Genomic DNA, 21990 nt, shown 5'->3' on the forward strand with positions numbered 1-21990 from the left:
AACATAATCGCCAAATCCGCGAACAAAATTGCCAAATCCGCGAACATAATCACGAAATCCGCGAACATAATCGCGAAATCCGCGAGCACAATCGCCAAATCCGCGAACATAATCGCGAAATCCGCGAACACAATCGCCAAATCTGCGAACATAATCGCCAAATCCGCGACCATAATCGCGAAATCCGCGAACATAATCGCGAAATCCGCGAATCCAAGGGACCAGCTCATTTTTTCGTTTAAGGCTGTTTAATACAACATTTTCTCGTTTATAAAGGTTTAGCAAAGAAGTGGAAGAGCAAACTGATGAAAGCATGACAAATTTAAACAAGACAAGTTAAGAACAAATTCTGATTTATAGAGGTAGGTACCTAATTTTAAAGTTAAAAAACGCGTCCCGAATTTTTTCTGGGACAGAAACGGAAATTCGGGACAAAACGCCCCAAAATGAAAAACTGAACGGGACGCCGGGACACCCCCTGAAATTCGGGACTGTCCCGGCCAATTCGGGACGTTTGGCAAGCCTACGTATAGTGTCCTTTCATTATCTGGAAGCAGAGGGAGCGGGGCCCAGAGAAAATCCCCATTAAAGGAAGGGTTCCGGGGGATAATGTAACCAAACCAGTCGCGCTAAATCCTTTAAACAGCAAAATTGTCATGAATTATAAATATTTACCTACATATTAATTGATGGTATAAGTATAAAAGTATCTGTAGGTAATGTGCCTACCTACATTGCTAAATCAACATTTGAGTACGCTTTTATTCAGATAGGCATAAAATAAAAAGCCTATTTAGGACAAGTAGTGCCACTTTAGGGACAAGAAGACAAGGTACCTACTCACCATTGTGTAATTTTTAAATTACGAAAAATCCTTAAAAACCCGATTGACGAAAGCAGAATTACAAAACCATCAAATTACACACACTAAGCTAATTCTCAAGTGTCTACATTCAAATATTCAATTAAAAAAGAAAGCCATAAAACTGATAAAAAGAATGTAGAAAGCTAATTAAGGTGTTCGTAGGTCTTATAAAAATATATAACGGGGATTTAGCTAAAAAAACGACAGATTTACAAGCTCTTTTTGGTGTCTGGAAAAAAGCGAACTTTCGTGCAAAAAAAATCACTCGAAAAGTTAATTCTCTCTCGGTGCGAAACACATGTGCTGATGAAGTGAATGTTTAGTTTACACTGAGATGTGTGATCGTGGGTCTTATAAAAATATATAACGGGGATTTAGCTAAAAAAACGACAGATTTACAAGCTCCTTTTGGTGTCTGGAAAAAAGCGAACTTTCGTGCAAAAAAATCACTCGAAAAGTTAATTCTCCCTCGGTACGAAACACATGTGCTGATGAAGTGAATGTTTAGTTTACACTGAGATGTGTGATGTGCTAAGGCCACTGAGTTTGATAATAAAAAAATCTGGATTGAACATCACACGACTTTCGTTATCCCATTGAATGATGCTAATTTGGGTGTTCTTCTACAGTAACCTTTACAATATCTCTAACCGTTTGGCAGTACAGCTGAAAACCGCCAAAAAAGTGGTCGAAAAGCGGTCAAAATGAGGTCAAAATACCACCAACCGCAGTACCTGCATATCTTATTTAAAAATTAAATTTTCGACCTTTTAAAGTTACTTTTTCGGAGTTTTGACCTCAGATTTGGATTTTTCACTACTTTTTACGTAGGAATCAACCATTTATTAATGTTTTTTACCCATTTGCAACTGCTCCATTGGGTACCTAATTGACCAAACGAAGTGACTTCCAAGTTTTCATTCGAGGATTTTGTATCTCTTTGTTTTACCATCGAACGGTCTGTCCGATTTCTATATGAAATTTATCAAAAAAACACATAGGACATTTGCTCCTTAGAGGAAATTTGCAAGAACCTTATCTGTTCAGGAGAAAGTTCGCCCTGGGCGAACCCACGACCTAGCGCTTACAAGGCCACATAAAAAATTTCAAATCTCTAGCTCATACCGTTCCCGAGATATTATTGAATTATACCGTAAACCGCCAACGTATTTTAGCACTAAAGAAAAGACTGACCAAAGACTGACAAATTTTGACCGATTACATTACTCTCCTTCCTATAGGTGCTTCTCAAACTGTGTGCCACGAGACTTGGGATTTTGCCGCGGAAAGATAGGACTCTTCAAGAGTATGCCGCGGTGGCAACAACTTTGAGAAGCACTGCTATAGGGTAAGGAAAGTAAAAAACACACGGAACAAGAAGTGGCGAAATTGACGATGAGGAATAAACCGAAACTCGCCTCTAATGCTAAACAAACATATAGTCCTATTGTTGATATACACATGGCAAATCATTTAGACATTGATAGAAGTAAATACAGTCGAACCTGGATATAAGAGGATCCAGGGGACCGCCTTTTTTCTCTTATATCCAGGTTTCCACTATATCCAGTTTCTTTTATATCGAGGTCCAGCATGAAGGGCCCAGAAAATTTTCCCTCATATCCAGGATTCTCTTATATCCAGGTTCGACTGTAAATACATGGGTAGATGGCAAATCTAACCATTGAAACATAGATAAATACATAGGGACATAAATCATTACATAGTAGTGTCTAACTCTATATTTTACTCGTCGAGTAGTAAAAGGTCCTTGGTTCGATTTAGCGCGCAATCAGAGATTCTAATTAGGAGAGTTCGACTTTTTTTCTCCCTAAGAGATTTGATAGAGGGAAGACATCGAGGGGAGGGAAGAGGGAACTGTAACAAACAACATCTTATCGTCCCGAAATTGAACAGAGAGTGACAACAGGATAGGAGAAAGCCGTGGCTTTAAGTTTTAGATAACGATCCTTCTAGGATAAAGTTGACCGAGGGCGAAAATCTAACAGTCGATTTAGAGCATTGGTTCCCAACCTGGGGGATTTTGTAAGGCAACTCTTCAATAAATATCGGGTATACACCCGCCTAGGAGTAGGTGCAAAGGTACATACATGAAGAACCGCTATATCGTTCGTTACTTCCTAAGGTGTGTAGTCGACCGGCCGTCGATCGATGTCGACTGAATCGTCCATATTGCCTCGATAACATAGATTCACATCTCATCGCGTCGATCGACGGCTGGTAGATTATGTTTTGACACGCATTTAAAGTCCCTTGTCTAATTACTGAACGTTTGGGAATCAAAAAATCAAAATGGCCAATCGATCACCATTTTGCACCAATTAGGTTCTACCTGCATTTTTTTTAAGGGTACCTAAGTATAAATGGTGTAATACATAGGTACCTACCTACATATATTATAGTTACTTACATAAGCTTATTTTTTAAAGTATCAGTAAAAACCTTAGCTGTTATCTTTTATACATCAGTGACTATAAACCCCTTGAAAAAAGTAGGGTACATATTTGTAACGTTGTAAATTTCATCTTACGAACATACCTACATATTCTCATTCCATTCGCACAGAACATTACAAAATATATTGTACAAAATTATTTCACATGTACAAAATCTCACACTCACAGTATGTTCGCCCGCTATACATTTCCTTCATCTTTTCCCGCCTTGTTTCTTTTGTTGTGGCATTTGTACAACAAAGAAACGTACCAATACACGGGAAAGCGAACAGGATGAACGAGGAGGAGAAGAAGAAGGAGAGGAAGGAGAAGAAGAAAAAGAAGAAGAGAAGTAGGTGGGTAAGGGAGGTGAAAAGGGGTAATAGAGAAAAGGAAGAAAAAGGAAAAAATGAGGAGTAAGGAGAACATAGAGGAGTAAGAGAGAGAGAGAGAGAGAGAGAGAGAGAGAGAGAGAGAGAGAGAGAGAGGGGGGGAGGAGAGAGAAAGAGAGGAGGAGGAGGAGGAGGAGAAGAAAACGAAGAAAAGAGAGAAAGGGGGGGAGAAGAGAGAAAGAGAAGAAGGTCGATGAAAATGGAAGAGAAGGAGTAGACGAAGAAGAAAAGGAATATAAGAAGTATGGGGGGGGGAGCAGAAAAAAAGGCAAAGAAGGAGGCGAAGTAAAGAAAAAGAAATATCTGGTTTGAACATCACACGACTTTCCTTATCCTATTGAATGAAGCTTATCTAACCGTATAGTTAATATAACTGAAAACCGCCAAAAAACGGTCAAAATACCGCCAACAGCAGCACCTACATATCTCAACCAAACCTTTTCGTGTCGCATCCCTGTCACACTTGACAGCTACATACCAAATTTCAAGACTCTAGCTCTTACCATTCTCGAGATATTTTGTTTACAGACAGAAGGACAGACAGACACACGGAACACGGACCAATGGCTGAAATTTTGGATTTAGGCTCTAGGGACCTCAAAACGTGTTTTGACACTAAAAACTGACCATCGAAAATTTGATGCAAATAAATTTGAAATTCGAAATCCAAACCATCACACAGCTATACAGTTTACCGCCCCCTAAGTATATCTACGTATTCACACATTGTAAATTTATTAGCATAGCTACCTAGTTGGCGGTAGGCAATTTATTAGCTACTACTGTACTTAGGAATGGCCTGTAAGCACCTCTAGCTACCGTAGGATATTTATTGAGGAGTATATTTTGTCAGACCGTCTGATAGACCTAGGTCTTGAGATTTTTCCGCTACACGTTCAGACTGTCTGAGCGGAAAAAGCTTGGGCACTAGGTCTGTCAGCTGTCACACGGTCTGAGCGTGAATGGCGAGCATTAGTCGGCCTTCTCATTCGATTTTCCATTTGATTTGTTTGTGTCTCTGTTCAAATATAAGTACTTACATATTACCTACTTACATATGTACTTACCTAGTCCAATTTCTATTAAATTTTTTACAGATGATCCTCAAAGGAAAATTATTTGCTGATTTTTGGGTCCGATTGGGCTACCAACCAAGCTAACTAGGCTGGCGTAAATGTGCTTAAAGCTTTCTTTTTGTAATATTTTTTTTTGGTCCTTTTTATGGAGCGCGAGTCTTACACACACCCTGCAAGCCTTCAGAAAAGGGGTCAAATTTTCGCGAAAATGGTCAGGGGGCCGAGCTCACATTTTGGTCTGAGACCTCAAGTTTGGCATCGGGCCAAAGCTCCCCAACCTGAGGTATGAGGAAGTGCCAGAATCCGGTGACCTGTCTGTGTGTTTAAAGCTTTCTTTTTGTAATATTATTTTTTGGTCCTTTTTATGGAGCGCGAGTCTTACACCCTGCAAGCCTTCAGAAAAGGGGTCGAATTTTCGCGAAAATGGTCAGGGGGCCGACCTCATATTTTGGTCTGAGACCTCAAGTTTGGCATCGGGCCAAGCTCCCCAACCTGAGGTATGAGGAAGTGCCAGAATCCGGTGACCTGTCTGTCTTGATTCAATCAGTGCAAGTAGATTGTTTGATTAACACTCTGAACTCTGAAGGAGTATTGTGTTTTCTTATCAATCATCAAGACGGAGGTACGATGTATTTTGTTATGCTCCATATGAGCGAATACCTATTAAGGTACAGGCACAAGTTATGGCAAAGTACCTTTTTTTTTTTTTTTTCTTAAAGGAGATACTATACCAGAATGGACTTCACTTTTTCGCGGGGAAATTGGAAATTTTTAATCTGGAAACTCAAATATTTCCGCCAAAGAAAAATCGGGAATCTCTTGAGAAAAAAGATTCCTATCTTTAAGAAAATCGGAAATACATGTTTTGAGAAAAAAAGTTTCATATCTTGTACTTTTATTGCACACAATGGATACTTGAATTTTACCGAGGCTATCTACGGCTTAGTGGACAAATTTTCACAAGGCATTTTTTTTTAAGCCGCAGTTCTATGACATATGATACAGCTACTGATATTGACTCGGGGGGCCCACCCAGGCGACACCTTGCATGGAGGCCCCGAAGAAGTTCAACAAAGCACCTTTTAAATCGTTTTATTGGTTACTTACATGCACTTTCAAAAAAGCATTAAACTCTTTATGATCAATAACAAGTTGCACAATAGCTGGGTATGGCCTCTTGAAAAAAGAGAAGCCAGTAAACTGTAAATTTTATGCCAGTAAAACTGAGGACTTACTCGAATGGTAGCGTTGATCTGACGAGGGGTTAACTGATTCCGTGGATCATACACACCGAAAAACGTTCCTAGCAAAGTTACTACTGTGAGAGCTGTCCCCGCTCCTAGGGCTAGGCTTCTTATAGCTGATGGATACATTGTGGAGAAAGCCGCAAAGATACCGGGGTACATACTACAAGGACCTACAAGGCTATCACTAAGATACCACAAGAATGTACAAAGATAATACAGGACCTACAAAGACCTACAAATCTATCACAAGTACCTACAAAGATACCACACAGAACTCAAGATGGAACCACAGTGTTACTAGATGGAAATCGAAATCGTCAAATTCCCGCTAAATTTTTATCCAGATTTCCTCCTTCTACTCCTCTTCTTCTCTACCTACCTTCTCCTCCCCCTCCTTCTCTTTCTTCTCCTTTTCTTCTTTCTGCTTCTCCTTCTTCTTCTTCTCTTCCTCCTCCTTTTCCTTCTTCTCCCCCCCCTTCCTCCTTCTTCTCTTCCCCTGCTCTTCCTTCTCTTGCTTCTCCTTCCTTCTTCTCTTCCTTCTCCTCCTCTTCCCCTTCCTTCTCCTCCTCCTCCTCCTCCTGTTCTTTCACTACCATTTACTCCTTCTTCTTCTCCTCCTCCTCCTGTTCCCACACACAATAAGATGTCATGATTGTCATGTAAACGTGCCGAGCGGCATTCCCATGCGTACTAAATCAGTTAGACACGCACATCAGGCTATCAGGCATGTATGTTTGTGTGGCCGTGACATCTGTACGTTATTCTGTATGGACGTACATTACTTTCATATCTGGGTCATTTAGAAAGACATCCGCTGGTTATTATTTTAGTCCGTTTTTCAATGTCCTTATTCTCAATTCACTCTGGAGGTTCCTACGAAGAAAGAATTAAGGAAGGAAGTCCATCTCGTAAGAATTTACTTACTTACAGCCTAAATATAGGTAGGTGAGTACTTAACTTGAGCATGTAGGTATGTACTTACATTATGTGTACCTATAAGTAAGTAAATGCTGAAATAAAAATTCAGGGAATTAGGTCATCTCTCATCTCATAAATTAATGTGATGTTTTTATTTTTACGTCAGGATGAAAGGATTGAACAGTACATAAGTACCTAGCTACTACCTTTTCATTGTACTACGCCCGTCGACTAGACCAACAAGCTGGGCCCGTCCCTCCGGGAATTTTTTAGCCCGTTTGAGGCATGTCAAACTCAAAATGTATAGAGGGCCATTTTTGATATTTGTTGAACATTGGCGGGCCGCAGGTATTCACTTTGAAGAGAGGGAATTTTTTTTCTAAAATAGCGGTTCCTAACCTGTTGGTTGTGTCCCTAACAGTCTCTATGGATGAGAAATTATTATTTCTCCGATGAAGAAGGAAAAAACGGAACTATGACAAAGTCCTAAAAGTCGGACCTATTTTTTTCCGGCATTTAGGTATTGAGAAGTTTAGTGGCTAATATTTTGTTGTTAAAAAATAACTTCACAAAATTTATTTGTTTAACCTCTAAGAGAAAAAATAATAATAATAATAATAATAATAATATCGTAACTATTAGTTCAGCTTCACTCTTGAGTGAAAGATAACCACCAGGTTAGAACTAGTAGCATTCTCTACCACCTAACCCTTGGAGCTTTACATTCTTATCAAATTCTTGGTCTGCTTTTAGCTAAATTCTCTTTTAGGATGAGCTATTTACATTTCGACAAAGTTACAACTTTGGGTCGGGATTCTGTTTTTGGGTCACTATGAAAACTCATTTCTTTTTCCGGACTCTAAGAGACAGGGCCTTGTGTGGAAAACTAACTACATAAAATAAAAGAAGAGGAAGGCATCTTTAAGGCAAAGAAAAACTGATGAAAATCAAGTGACCTAAAGCTATAGAAATGGAATCCCCTCGGTAACCCAAGGGGACTAGCTGGGACTTACCAGTCCACTGAGTAGCACTGCAGTCTAATTTATCAACCTCCTTATAGAAACCTTTACAACTCAATAGAATAAAAGCTTCAAAAGTCAAAACGTATTTATCTTTCAAAGAAAAACTGATGAAAATCGAGTGACCTAAAGCTATAGAAATGAAATCCCCCCCGGAAACCCAAGGGGGCTAACTGGGACTTACCAGTCCACTGAGGGCACTGAGTACCACTGCAGTCTAATTTATCAACCTCCTTATAGAAACCTTTACAACTCAATAGAATAAAAGCTTCAAAAGTCAAAACGTATTTATCTTTTTCCTTATCTAATAAAGGTAAAGGTAGGAATATTTATTTATGTTCTTTATTTTTATATTATTTTACCGTTCCTTATCCTTGTTTATATCCAATTTATTTTTATTTTTTACTTATCATCTATCTCCGGAAAAATTATGACATTTTTTCCTCTTTTCTTTGCGGTGAAATATTGACAATTTTATTCTGAACGAAACCAGAATCCAAGATTCCTTTGCCAGCCTAGTTAGCTTGGAGGGTAGCGCGTATGCCTTGTAAGCGCTAGGTCCGCACTCCGGGTTCGATTCCCGCCCGGGGAGGATTTTATTCCCAAAAGATAAGGTTCGTTCTCGGAACGGCTAGCCTTCTCCTAACTTCCTTCTCTCATCGCTTTCGGAACCATAAGACCTTAGCTGTTACAATTCCCTCTATATCAAACCTCTTTTGTTCGTTCCGTCCACACTGCCTCGATAACATAGTTTCACCTCGTCGATCGACGGCCATAGACTATGTGTGGACATAGCTTGAAGTATGTACCTATACATACGCTCTGCCTATCTCTCGATAATACGCCGTCTTTTGTTCCACCCGAGTTTTTCATGTGGAAAATTATGATGGTTTTTATTATTTTACTAGCCGAAATCCGGAGCGAAGCGACGGCTTTGAAGTATTGCAAAGCGGCATACCCGCTCAAACGCGCCCTATATTTATAAAATACATAAATATTCAACATAAAATACATACTTATTTATATAAAATACATTAAACATTTACATGAAATACATACATATTTACATAAAAATCCGTAACTGTCAGGACAACTGTTACGAAACGTTGAAATGTTGACAGAAAAACTGCGGCGCGGACCATAAACTAGGAAAAATGTGGTAAAACTTGCAACATTGCAATGTTTTAGAAGAGTTGGAAATATGTTGCAACGTTCCAGAAACTTTGAAACCATTTTGTGGCAGACTGTTTCAATTTGTATTGCAACTTTCTTCACAAGTTTCAGCGATTAACTTTTGTTCTTCTTGTGATTGTTATTCTTGAGATTCTTATTATTTTGCAACTCGACCACAGGAGTGGCTCCCAAGGTCGATTTCCGGCAATGTCGACATTTTTCGGCTCTGTGCTTAGAACAAGAACAGGCACATGCCCCAACAACATCGATGGGTGGGAAATCGTAGGATAATGGTATTGTTTGTTGGGAAATGGTCAGACCAACAATTACCCAACCTAAAATGTTGTTAAGGGTGGTGTATCTAAAAGAAGATGAAGAAAGAAAGATGGCAAGAAAAATGAAAGAATATTTGAATAGAAAAGGAAAAAAAATCTCACCACAGCGCGGCATAAGTTATTATTTTCCCTCTCCTTCCATTTTGCTACGAGGGAGAGAAAGAGATAAAAAAAAAGGACTAGATCTTTCTCCTTTTCCTCTCCCTCCCCCCTCTTTCAGCATTTTCCGTGTCTTTCTTTATGTGTAGAACGGTTGTCAAGAAGGGGGAGAAGGAAGAAGAAGAAGAAAAAGAAGAAGAAAAAGAAGAAAAGGAGTAAAAAAAAAAAAAAAAAAAAAAAAAAAAAAAAAAAAATAAGGTGTATCTACCCAGGTTGACAATAAAGGTCGGGACACACATCAACGCACCAAGCAAATACCGCTTCTCCCCCGAGCAGAGTTCTTGACAATCTTGACACGGAAGACTGTCGGTGATGGTGCGGTGCTAGGAGAACACACTTGCCCATCACCGCTCCAACCTTCGACCGTGTAGAAAAGGGAATTTCCTCACTTCTTCAATAAGTTTTTTGCTCTCCATATCCGCACCGAGTCCGCACCGTCACCGTCAAAAATGTAAACTATATTACCTAGTCTGGTGACGATGCGGACACGGTGTGGATATGGTTCGGTTTGCAAGCGCCAAAAGGTCATGCGAGCGCGGTGCGATAATGTGTGTTCCGACACGTTCAAATGCCTTGTCTTTCTATCCTTAGCACGTCCAACACTCGGCCGTATGTTGGCGCGGGCTCAGTGCGGTTATGTGTATGCGTGTGTGTGTGTATGTATGTGTGTGTGTGTGTGTTTTTTTCAAGAGGTTTGATAGAGGAAACTGTCGTCCCGAAATCGTCCCGAAATCGAAGAGAGAAGGAAGACAGGATAGGAAAAAGCCAGCCCCTTTCCAAGAACGAACATTATCCGTTCAGGATAAAACTGGGTATGGGTAAACAATATGGGTAATTGTTGAAGCAACTCCTGATTTTGATAAAGAACATACGGTAGGCTACTCACGCTCAGACCTTCACCAGACCTTTTGGTCTGACGGGCCGTGGTCTGCCACTCACTATCAGGTAGACCTGACAGGCGGACCATATCAGGTGTACCTGTCAGGTCTACCTGATAGTGTGTGTGTGTGTGTGTATGTGTGTGTGTGTGTGTACTCATAAGGTATCAGGTAGATCTGACAGGCGGACCATATCAGGTGTACCTGTCAGGTCTAACTGATAGTGCGTGTGTACTCATAAGGTATCAGGGAGATCTGACAGGCAGAACATATCAGGTCTACCTGTCAGGTCTACCTGATAGTGAGTGGCTGGCCTCAGACAGTGGAAATGTGTGTGGACTTGTGGAGAGAAAAAAGCTGCAGAAATCCAAGCGCCAAAAGATCATGCGAGCGCGGTGCGATAATGTGTGTTCCGACACGTACAAATCCCTTGTCTTTCTATCCTTAGCACGTCCAACACTCGGCCGTATGTTGGCGCGGGCTCAGTGCGGTTATGTATATGTGTGTGTGTGTGTGTGTGTGTGTGTGTGTGTGTGTGTGTGTATGTACGTGTGTGTGTGTTTTTTTCAAGAGGTTTGATAGAGGACACTGTATGTGCCAAGATCTCATCGTCCCGAAATCGAAGAGAGAAGGAAGACAGGATAGGAAAAAGCCAGCCCCTTTCCAAGAACGAACATTATCCGTTCAGGATAAAATCCGCCCCCGGCCTGGAATCGAACCCGCGGCCTAGCGCCCTAAAAATCTAGAAAGCACTTACATTTTGAAGACTTTGGTGCCGAAATCGTTGATGTCTGGTTTGATAATGTCCAGGGAGAGCACAACTGCTTGTAGCCGATCATCTGATATGTTGCTGACAAGTTGCTCGTATGTAGTCTGAAATTTGAGGAGTTAAAATGAGATGTGGGAAATGCAAACACAATTAGGGGTTATCGAGGGAAAACTATTAACTAAGTACATATTATTTTTAACACCTGTATAGCTTTTTAATTAATACCTCGGTATAACACAACTGTTGCCATTATTTCTCCTAGTACGAAGTCTGTACAGGGAAATATCATTGTAGCGGAAGACTGTATACGGAGATATGAGAGATCCAAGAAGTGCCTACAATATCACACAACTTCTAGAGATCAAGTGCTTCCAATACCACACGCTTCAAAGAAAACTTGAAGACGAGTCAAAGTACAATAGATCACGTACGTGTGACGTTATTTCGGGCCCGAACTTCTTTAAAGCCCAATGAAAAGCAAAATTTGTAACAAAAGTCGTTATTAAACTTTTTACTTAGCCAATTAGGCAATATTTGAATCCAACTTTATGTAAACAAGAAGTTCATCCACACAAGTCACAAATCTGCACCGAAGAAAAAACTAACCAACTGATAGAGCCATTTTCTGGTTGCAGTATTTATCTAGAAAGCAATTATTTAGCCAATTACGCAATATTTGAATCCAACTTTATGTAAAACAAGAAGTTGATCCACACAAGTCACAAATCTGCACCGAAGAAAAAACTAACCAACTGATAGAGCCATTTTCTGGTTGCAGTATTTATCTAGAAAGCAATTTCAATCTATTTTTCCCCAACGGGTTTGATAGAGGGAACTGTAACTGCTAAGGTCTTAGATCTGTAGGTAATGTGCCTACCTACATTGCTAAATCAACATTTGAGTAAGCTTTTATTTAGATAGGCATAAAATAAAAAGCCTATTTAGGACAAGTAGTCCCACTTTGGGGACAAGAAGACAAGGTACCTACTCACCATCGTGTAATTTTTAAATTACGAAAAATCCTTAAAAACCCTATTGACGAAACCAGAATTACAAAACCATCAAAATACACACACTAAGCTAATTCTCAAGTGTCTACATTCAATTAAAAAAGAAAGCCATAATTACATAAAAAATTTCAAATCTCTAGCTCATACCGCATACCGTTCCCGAGATATTATTGAATTATACCGTAAACCGCCAACGTGTTTAGCACTAAAGAAAAGACTGACCATCGAAAATTTTGACCGATTACATTACTGTCCTTCCTATAGGTAGGTTCCTGTCCTTCCTATAGGACAGTGCTTCTCAAACTGTGTGCCGCGAGACTTGGGATTTTGCCGCGGAAAGATAGGACTCTTCAAAAGTATGCCGCGGTGGCAACAACTTTGAGAAGCACTGCTATAGGGTAACGAAAGTAAAAAACACACGGAACAAGAAGTGGCGAAATTGACGATGAGGAATAAGCTGAAATCACTCCGAAACTCGCCTCTAATGCTAAACAAACGTAGTCCTATTGTTGATACACACATGGCAAATCATTTAGACATTGATAGAAGTAAATACAGTCGAAACTGGATATAAGAGGATCCAGGGGACCGCCTTTTTTCTCTTATATCCAGGTTTCCACTATATCCAGTTTCTTTTATATCGAGGGAGGTCCAGCATGAAGGGCCCAGAAAATTTTCCCTCATATCCAGGTTCGACTGTAAATACATGGGTAGATGGCAAATCTAACCATTTAGACATAGATAAATACATAGGGACATAAATCATTACATAGTAGTGTCTACTCTACATTTTACTCGTCGAGTAGTAAAAGGTCCTTGGTTCGATTTAGGGCGCAATCAGAGATTCTAATTAGGAGAGTTCGACATTTATTCTCCCCAAGAGATTTGATAGAGGGAACTGTAACAAACAACATCTTATCGTCCCCGAAATTGTACAGAGAGTGACAACAGGATAGGAGAAAGCCGTGGCTTTTAGTTTTAGATAACGATCCTTCTAGGATAAAGTTGACCGAGGGCGAAAATCTAACAGTCGATTTAGAGCATTGGTTCCCAACCTGGGGGTATTTACCCCCCGAGGGGTAAAATACACTTTTTCGAGGGGTAAAAAGAACTAAGCGCTAAGTGAAAAAAATACAATACGGCCTAGCGCTTACAAGGCAGGCGCGCTACCTTGTACCTTCTACCTTCCAAGCTAACCATCCATTGCTGAACTGTGACTTGGATTTGCACCCGAACGTAGCCAGCCTAGTTAGCTTGGTTGGTGGCGCGTCTGCCTTGTAAGCGCTAGGCCGCGGGTTCAATTCCCGCCCGAGGCGGATTTTATCCTGATGGGATAGTGTTCGTTCTCGGAACGGCTGGCTTTCTCCTATCCTGTCTTCATTCTATCTTCGATTTCGGGACGATAAGAGCTTACTTAGCAGTTACAGTTCCCTCTGTCAAATCTCTTAAAAAAAATTGTCTTCTCAATTCAGTGGTTCACCTCTGAAAAGCCATTCTACAGTTATTTGCCATACCTAGTAGGTACCTACCTAATTGGCAGTGTAATTTACTATGAAAACGTGTAAAGCAGAAGCGTAGGTGTATAGTAAACTACCGTACTTCCCTGTGTAGTTCTAGTTGTGTATAGGTAGTAAGAAAACATACCTCCCTGTGTTGGGTGTAATAAAGAGACGTGGATGAGTAAAAAAGCAGGTGGATAAGTATAGATAAGTAACTAGTGAAATAAGCAGGTGGAAGAGTATAGATAAGTAACTTGTGAAATAAGTAGGTGGATAAGTATAGATAAGTAACTAGTGAAATAAGCAGGTGGATAAGTATAGTAACTAGTGAAAGTGAAAGCGTGGAAAGATGAGATAGGATTTGTATTTGTACAAGTCACCTATGTGTAGGCAGAGGATGAGTTAGGAGAATAAAAATTTGTAGTACCTATTCCAAAGAAACTGATAGGAATAAAATCGTTTTGTTCGAAGGAGCCCAGGTGTTTCTGGGCGTCCCAGGAGTTTTTAAAAACCCCAATCCCTTCCAACTCCGTGAGATAGGTGTCTTGTAGTTATAGCTTGGTTGGTAGAGCGTCTGCCTTGTAAGCGCTAGGCAGCGGGTTCGATTTCCGCGCGGGGCGGATTTTATCCTGAACGGATAATGTTCGTTCTCGGAACGGCTGGCTTTCTCCTACCCTGTCGTTCTTCTCTCTTCGCTCAAGACCTTAGCACTTAGAGTTCCCTCGATCTAACCTCTTTAAAAAAAGACATTTCGTTACCACCCCTGGTTTTCATTTCCTTACAAGTGGCCTTCAGATGGCCTAGTTTTCTTCAGCGCCATAAAATTACAGTTCCCTCTGTCAAATCTCTTGAAAAAATTATCTTCTCAATTCAGTGGTTCACCTCTGAAAAGCCATTCTACAGTTATTTGCCATACCTAGTAGGTACCTACCTAATTGGCAGTGTAATCATCTAGTGTGCCTACCGTGGCAGATTTCATAGGTCAACAGGACTTGACAATAATAGGTCTCAAATCAAAGAGGCAATTGAATGAAATGACTAGTGACGGATCAACTAAACTTTTCTATTCGTATGCCAAATTTCAGCAAAATAGACTGAAAACAAATTTCCTACTTTGAATTTATCCAAAATTTCGAGGTCATTAGGGACTTTTTATTTTCTCCATTATCTTCTTCTTTTATTATACCTTTTCCCAAATTTTCTTTGAGGTCGGCGTTACCCTTTTTTATCCTACCCTTCCATACCCTATCTAATACCTCCTCTCTTCTTGATTCCTTCTCTCTCAACCTGATCACTACACCTCAGTTTTGGTCTCCCCTTCTTACTCTTCCCCTGTCTGGCTATTTTCTCTAAGTTTCCTTCTCATTTTACTCCATTATATTGGTCATTAAATGTGTGTGTGTGTTTTTTTTTTTTTCAGAGGTTTGACAGAGGGAACTGTAACTGCTATGGTCTCTCAAACCTCTTAGAAAAAAAAACAAAACAAAAAACAAAAAGGAGATACTATACCAGAATGGACTTCACTTTTTCGCGGGGAAATTGGAATTTTTTAATCTGGAAACTCAAATATTTCCGCCAAAGAAAAATCGGAAATCTCTTGAGAAAAAAGATTCCTATCTTTAAGAAAATCGGAAATACATGTTTTGAGGAAAATTGGAAATATCTTGAGAAAAAAAGTTTCATATCTTGTCCTTTTATTGCACACAATGGATACTTGAATTTTACCGAGGCTATCTACGGCTTAGTGGACAAATTTTCACAAGGCATTTTTTTTTNNNNGTCTTCGATTTCAGGACGATAAGACCTTACTTAGCAGTTACAGTTCCCTCTGTCAAACCTCTTGAAAAAATTATCTTCTCAATTCAGTGGTTCACCTATTTCCCCACCCCTGAAAAGCCATTCTACAGTTATTCGCCATACCTACCTAATTGGCAGTGTAATCATCTAGTGTGCCTACCGTGGCAGAATTCATAGGTCAACAGGACTTGACAATAATAGGTCTCAAATCAAAGAGGCAATTGAATGAAATGACTAGCGGCGGATCAACTAAACATTTCTAATCGTATATTAGGATGCCAAAGTTCAGCAAAATAGACGGCAAATTTCCTACTTTAAATTTATCTAAAATTTTGAGGTCATTAGGGACTTTTTATTTTACTCCTTTATCTTCTTCTTTTTTTACTGCACCTTTTCCCAAATTTTCTTTGAGGTCGGCGTTACCGTTTTTTATTCTACCCTTCCATACCCTATCTAATACCTCCTGCCTTCTTCATTCCTTCTCTCTCAACCTGATCACTACACTTCAGTTTAGGTCTCTCCTTCTTACTCTTCCCCTGTCTGGCTATTTTCTCTAAGTTTCCTTCTCATTTTACTCCATTAAATTGGTCATTAAATGTGTGTGTGTGTGTGTTTTTTTTTTTTAAAAAAAAAGAGGTTTGACAGAGGGAACTGTAACTGCTATGGTCTTATCGTCCCGAAATGGTCTTAGATTTCCAAGAAAAACCATTAAAAAAAAAAAAATAATCAGAAAGTGTTGGCATACTCTGTTAAATAAGCCAAAGTAACCAGAAAGTGAGCATAACAGGAATATCAAAATCAAAATTTTAGTATTTTAGCCAGCCTCAGTGGTGTAGTGGTAGTGCGGTGACTTCGAATCTGGAGGTTGGTGGTTCGAGTTCAAGTCTAGTCTTAAATTTTATCTAGGTATTGTTTTCATTTTTTAAAAAAGGTGGATTTAGACAAGAGAATGACTCCTTAGTCAAGTAAACTGTGCCAGAAAGAGAATCACTTATTTTCTCTTGAGATAATAATAGTGCTTGTTTACACTGCTAGAAAAGGATGAAAGAGTTCCTTTGAACAGAGGGAACTGAAAAACGGAGGTCTTGAGGTCCCAAAATCGAAGAGAGAAGGACTGGATACGAGATTAAGTTCGCCCCGGGCAGGAATCGAACCCGCGACCTAGTGCTTACAAGGGAGGCGGGCTACCAACCAAGCTAACTAGAGTCTTAGATTTCAAAGAAAAACCACTAAAAAAAACTAATCAGAAAGTGTTGGCATACTCTGTTAAATAAGCCAAAGTAACCAGAAAGTGATCATAACAGGAATATCAAAATCAAAATTTTAGTATTTTAGCCAACCTCAGTGGTGTAGTGGTAGTGCGGTGACTTCGAATCTGGAGGTTGGTGGTTCGAGTTCAAGTCTAGTCTTAAATTTTATCTAGGTATTGTTTTCATTAAAAAAAAAGGTGAGAATGACTCCTTAGTCAAGTAAACTGTACCAGAAAGAGAATCACTTATTTTCTCTTGAGATAATAATAGTGCTTGTTTACACTGCTAGAAAAGGATGAAAGAATTCCTTTGAACAGAGGGAACTGAAAAACGGAGGTCTTGAGGTCCCAAAATCGAAGAGAGAACGACAGGATACGAGATTAAGTTCGCCCCGGGCAGGAATCGAACCCGCGACCTAGTGCTTACAAGGGAGGCGGGCTACCAACCAAGCTAACTAGACTTGCACTACTACTGTTAAGGATGAACTTTTCCGCCAAGCAAGTGAATTCAGCTCATTTTGCCACTGCTTTTTTATGGACGTCCACATTCGCAATAAAATAGAAGCAATTAAAATTTGAATGGAGAGAAGTTTAGTACATATTGTGATAACGGATTCGATTTCCACCCGAGGCGATAAGGTTCGACCCGGTACCTGCGGGTTGAGAGTTGATGTCAGGGTCCACCACTATATTTCCTCTGGTCTTCGCGTGTTCTTCCGTCTTTTTCCGTGAACTTTTAGTGTCTCCCGCGGCTGTTCTACTACCGAACCTCTTCTGGGCTTTCAACACAACAAAGTTTGTCCACGATAAAGGAAGTCTAATTAATCCACTATTTCCTCTTGCTGTCTTGTGGATGTGTTTTCTCATACACTATGGAACATAGTTGATGTTTATGCAGGACGGGGGTGTCTCTACTAGGCTCATCTCCTTTCATACCGCTACCCATTTCCCACTTCCATACTGAAAAAGCCTTGCGGTATTAATGTTTTTGAGCTCCCAATAGATCAGTTGCGCTTACTTGGATGATGTTTCAAAGTCATAGAGCAGGAAAAATGAGGACCAACGGAATTTTTCCATTTCCCACTTCCATATTCTACGACTATTCATACAGTCACTGGAAAATAAAAACAGGACACATTGGGTTAAACTTCGGTGGATGATAAAAAAACATACCTAAAACATGTCCCGAAATCGGAGAGAGACAAAACAGGATAGAAGAAAGCCAGCCGGTCTGAGAACGAACCTCATCTGTTCAGGATAAAATCCGTCCCGGGCAGGAATCGAACCTGCAATCTAACGCTTACAAGGCAGACACGCTACCCTCCAAGCTAACTAGGCTGGCGAAAATGGGATGAAGCACGAATGTTTCTCACAAAATTCGTTCCTTGATTAATAAAAGACCTCTGAGAACGAACCTTATCTGTTCAGGATAAAATCCGTCCCGGGCAGGAATCGAACCTGCAATCTAGCGCTTACAAGGCAGACGCGCTACCCTCCAAGCTAACTAGGCTGGCGAAAATGGGATGAAGCACGAATGTTTCTCACAAAATTCGTTCCTTGATTAATAAAAGACCTCATAGCTGTAGAATAGAATATACCTTGTTTATCCTGCCAGAACGAGACTGAAAAGTCCCTTTACTCCCGCAGTCTAAACAAGGTCTTATATTGTTGGAACAAACAGCCCCAAAAGATGGGTTAAGCTTGCACAAAACTACGAATACAAAACCTCGTCAGCTCCCATGGCGTAGTGGTCACTGCGCTCGCCTTGCACGCGGGAGACCCGGGTTCGATTCCCGGCGGGGTCAAGAAATTTGTATCATCCAAATGATTGATTCCGTGACTGGCTGTTGCGGGGCCCACTCAGCCTCGTGAGGAAAATGAGTAGCTATGACGTATAAATGCGCATAGCGACCGGTGCCAGCATGGTAGGTAAACATTGGATTTTAGGATTATTGAGATATTGGGAAAATCCTACAATGCTGCAGTGAGCACCAAAGTTGTGACATAATAACACAAAGAAACTGCATTTACATTTACATTATTGGTTACTTACATGCACTTTCAAAAAAGCATTAAACTCTTTATGATCAATAACAAGTTGCACAATAGGTGGGTATTGGTAAACAATATGGGTAATTGTTGAAGCAACTTCTGATTTTGATAAAGAACATACGGTAGGCTACCCACGCTCAGACCTTCACCAGACCTTTTGGTCTGACGGGCCGTGGTCTGCCACAGTGCCACTCACTATCAGGTAGACCTGACAGGCGGTCCTGATCAGGTGTACCTGTCAGGTCTACCTGATAGTGTGTGTGTGTACTCATAAGGTATCAGGTAGATCTGACAGGCGGACCATATCAGGTGTACCTGTCAGGTCTACCTGATAGTGTGTGTGTGTACTCATAAGGTATCAGGTAGATCTAACAGGCAGACCATATCAGGTGTACCTGTCAGGTCTACCTGATAGTGAGTGGCTGGCCTCAGACAGTGGAAATGTGTGTGGACTTGTGGAGAGAAAAAAGCTGCAGAAATAGGTATCAAGCTTTTTCCGCCATACACGTTCCTTGCAAGCAAGTGAAGCAAGGTATTTACCTATTTGAACGGTCACTTACATATATTATAACTCCTATGAGGTACTTGACCGCCTACTTGTACTGAATGAAGTTCACACTTAGGTAGCTCTGCAGAAATAGGTATCAAGCTTTTTCCGCCATACACGTTCCTTGCAAGCAAGTGAAGCAAGGTATTTGAACGGTCACTTACATATATTATAACTCCTATGAGGTACTTGACCGCCTACTTGTACTGAATGAAGTTCACACTTAGGTAGCTAATTTGATAACATAATTCTAATTACCTACTTAAAAACAAGTACTTAATATGCTTGTTCCATAATCCTTTTTATCAAACAGAGATAAGACTTGTCTGTGTTTATGACGCAGTCTTCTATTTATTCTTCATATCAGATGAACAAAAAAGCCTTGCGGTATTAATGTTTTTGAGCTCCCAATAGATCAGTTGCGCTTACTTGGGTGATGTTTCAAAGTCATAGAGCAGGAAAAATGAGGACCAACGGTCTTTTTCTTTCACGACTTCTAGATATCGAGATAAATCGATTTAAAAAATACCGGTAAATCGTAAACTTTGACGTCACGGCATACGCTCCCGTAGGTGATGACGTCATAATTCATGACTCCCGCTTCGTTTGTGCGCAAGCGTTTCTGCGCGTTTTGACGTGAAAACTGACGTCACAACTCTTTGAACTATTTCATTAGAACGGCAATTAAAAATTGAATTTTCGACCTTTTAAATTTACTTTTTCCGAGTTTTGACCTCAGATTTGGATTTTTCACTACTCTTTACGTAGGAATCAACCATTTATTAATAATTTTTACCCATTTGCAACTGCTCCATTGGGTACCTAATTGACCAAACGAAGTGACTTCTAAGTTTTCATTCGAGGATTTTGTATCTCTTTGTTTCACCATCGAACGGTCTGTTCGATTTCTATGAAATTTATCAAAAAACACATAGGAAATTTGCTCCTTAGAGGAAATTTGCAAGAACCTTATCTGTTCAGGAGAAAGTTCGCCCTGGGCGAACCCACGACCTAGCGCTTACAAGGCAGACTACCCTGCAAGCTAACTAAACTGGCATACCTAATCCTGCCTCGGTGGTGTAGTGGTCAAGGCGCTCGCTTGGTAAACAGGAGGGCGTGGGTTCAATCCCAGCCGAGGTATGGAATTTTATGCGCGAGAGTTAGAATGAAATAAACCAACAAAATGAAAAGTCCTTGAGTAAAAACAAGGAACTCATTTCATTTCGTCCATTCTTCCTCCTCTTCGCCTTTTACCGTCGTCATACAGGGACGTTTTTCGTCAGCCTCTCAATCAGTCCTACCTAGGGTGATTGCTTTGAACTGACATTTGGTTTTGGTTACAAAAAAATTAAGAGTGGATGCCCTTCGCACTCGACCTTTGCTATTTCTTTAGCAAGGGGCATTTCAGGCTGGTATCCTTCCTATTTAAAGTCCCCCAGCCAGACTATTTAATGTCAGTCAAAGAACAAGATAATCAAATCCAATACTTACTGTTCTATGTCGGTAACTATTCGCTCCAAATCAAACACAGTCTTCATTCTAATCTGCCGCTGATTCACATAACAACAACAACAATATCAGGTAGACCTGTCAGGTACGGCTGAAAAGATCCGCCTGTCAAGTTTCATACCTGATGAGTACACACACTATCAGGTAGACCTGATCAGATGTACCTGTCAAGTCTACCTGATAGTGAGTGGCTGGTCTACCTAATAGTAAAGATTTCAAGTCCACTTACTTGAATAGTTGCATACTCGTCTGGGGTGACCTGACTGTTTGTGCCATAAATGTTGTAAACCACAAACACAACTGTTGCCATTACTTCTCCTAGTACGAAGTCTCTACAGGGAAATATCATTGTAGCGGAAGACTGGATACGGAGATATGAGAGATCAAAGAAGTGCCTACAATATCACACAACTTCTAGAGATCACAAAAGTGCTTCCAATAGCATTTCTCCTAGTACGAAGTCTCTACAGGGAAATATCATTGTAGCCGAAGACTGGATACGGAGATATGAGAGATCAAAGAAGTGCCTACAATATCACACAACTTCTAGAGATCACAAAAGTGCTTCCAATACCACACGCTTCAAAGAAAACTTGAAGACTTTGAGTCAAAGTACAATAGATCACGTACGTGTGACGTTATTTTGGGCCCGAACTTCTTTAAAGCCTAATGAAAAGCAAAATTTGTAACAAAAGTCGTTATTAAACTTTTTATTTATTTATTTAGCCAGCCTAGTTAGCTTAGTTGGTAGTGCGTCTGCTTTGTAAGCGCTAGGCCGCGGGTTCGATTCCCGCCCGGGGCGGATTTTATCCTGATGGGATAATGTTCGTTCTCGGAACGGCTGGCTTTCTCCTATCCTGTCTTCCTTCTCTCTCCGATTTCGGGACGATAAGACCCTAGAGTTACAGTTCCCTCTGTCAAACCTCTTAAAAAAAAAAAAAAAAAAAAAAAATAGAGAAGTGGTCAATGTAATCAAATTAAAATGTTCCTTCTGATATTATGTTGTTTCATAGGTACCACCTCCCTCCCAAATAAATGAG

The 21990-nt window shown here is 40.3% G+C and overlaps 2 protein-coding genes across 2 annotated transcripts in view; both read right to left on the reverse strand.

The window, feature by feature from the left end:
• LOC103524415 overlaps positions 1–6338 on the reverse strand; it is a 22011-nt gene extending 15673 nt beyond the window's left edge. Inside the window, exon 1 of the mRNA XM_026833515.1 lies at positions 6025–6338. Within this exon, the coding sequence (XP_026689316.1) occupies positions 6025–6195 (171 nt within the window). The 5' untranslated portion in view covers positions 6196–6338. The remainder of the gene's footprint in view (positions 1–6024) is intronic.
• A 2922-nt stretch (positions 6339–9260) lies between these two features.
• LOC113473965 lies at positions 9261–21659 on the reverse strand. The gene is made up of 4 exons (XM_026833516.1): positions 21503–21659; positions 21180–21370; positions 11276–11391; positions 9261–9372 (listed from the first exon to the last, which is right to left on the reverse strand). Exons 2-4 carry the CDS (start codon positions 21297–21299, stop codon positions 9261–9263), a joined length of 348 nt encoding a protein of 115 aa, XP_026689317.1. The 5' UTR covers positions 21300–21370; positions 21503–21659.
• Positions 21660–21990: the final 331 nt, after the last annotated feature.

Source organism: Diaphorina citri, unplaced genomic scaffold (genome assembly GCF_000475195.1).
Source record: "Diaphorina citri unplaced genomic scaffold, Diaci psyllid genome assembly version 1.1 scaffold98, whole genome shotgun sequence".
Lineage (NCBI taxonomy): Eukaryota > Metazoa > Arthropoda > Insecta > Hemiptera > Psyllidae > Diaphorina > Diaphorina citri.

Coding starts and splice junctions, on each gene's coding strand:
- LOC113473965 (XM_026833516.1), bottom strand. CDS start 21,299: ATGATATTTCCCTGTAGAGACTTCGTACTAGGAGAAGTAATGGCAACA. Junction 11,392..21,179: donor ACGAGTATGCAACTATTCAA/GTAAGTGGACTT, acceptor CTCAAATTTCAG/ACTACATACGAGCAACTTGT. Junction 9,373..11,275: donor GGCACCAAAGTCTTCAAAAT/GTAAGTGCTTTC, acceptor TTCTAAGCACAG/AGCCGAAAAATGTCGACATT.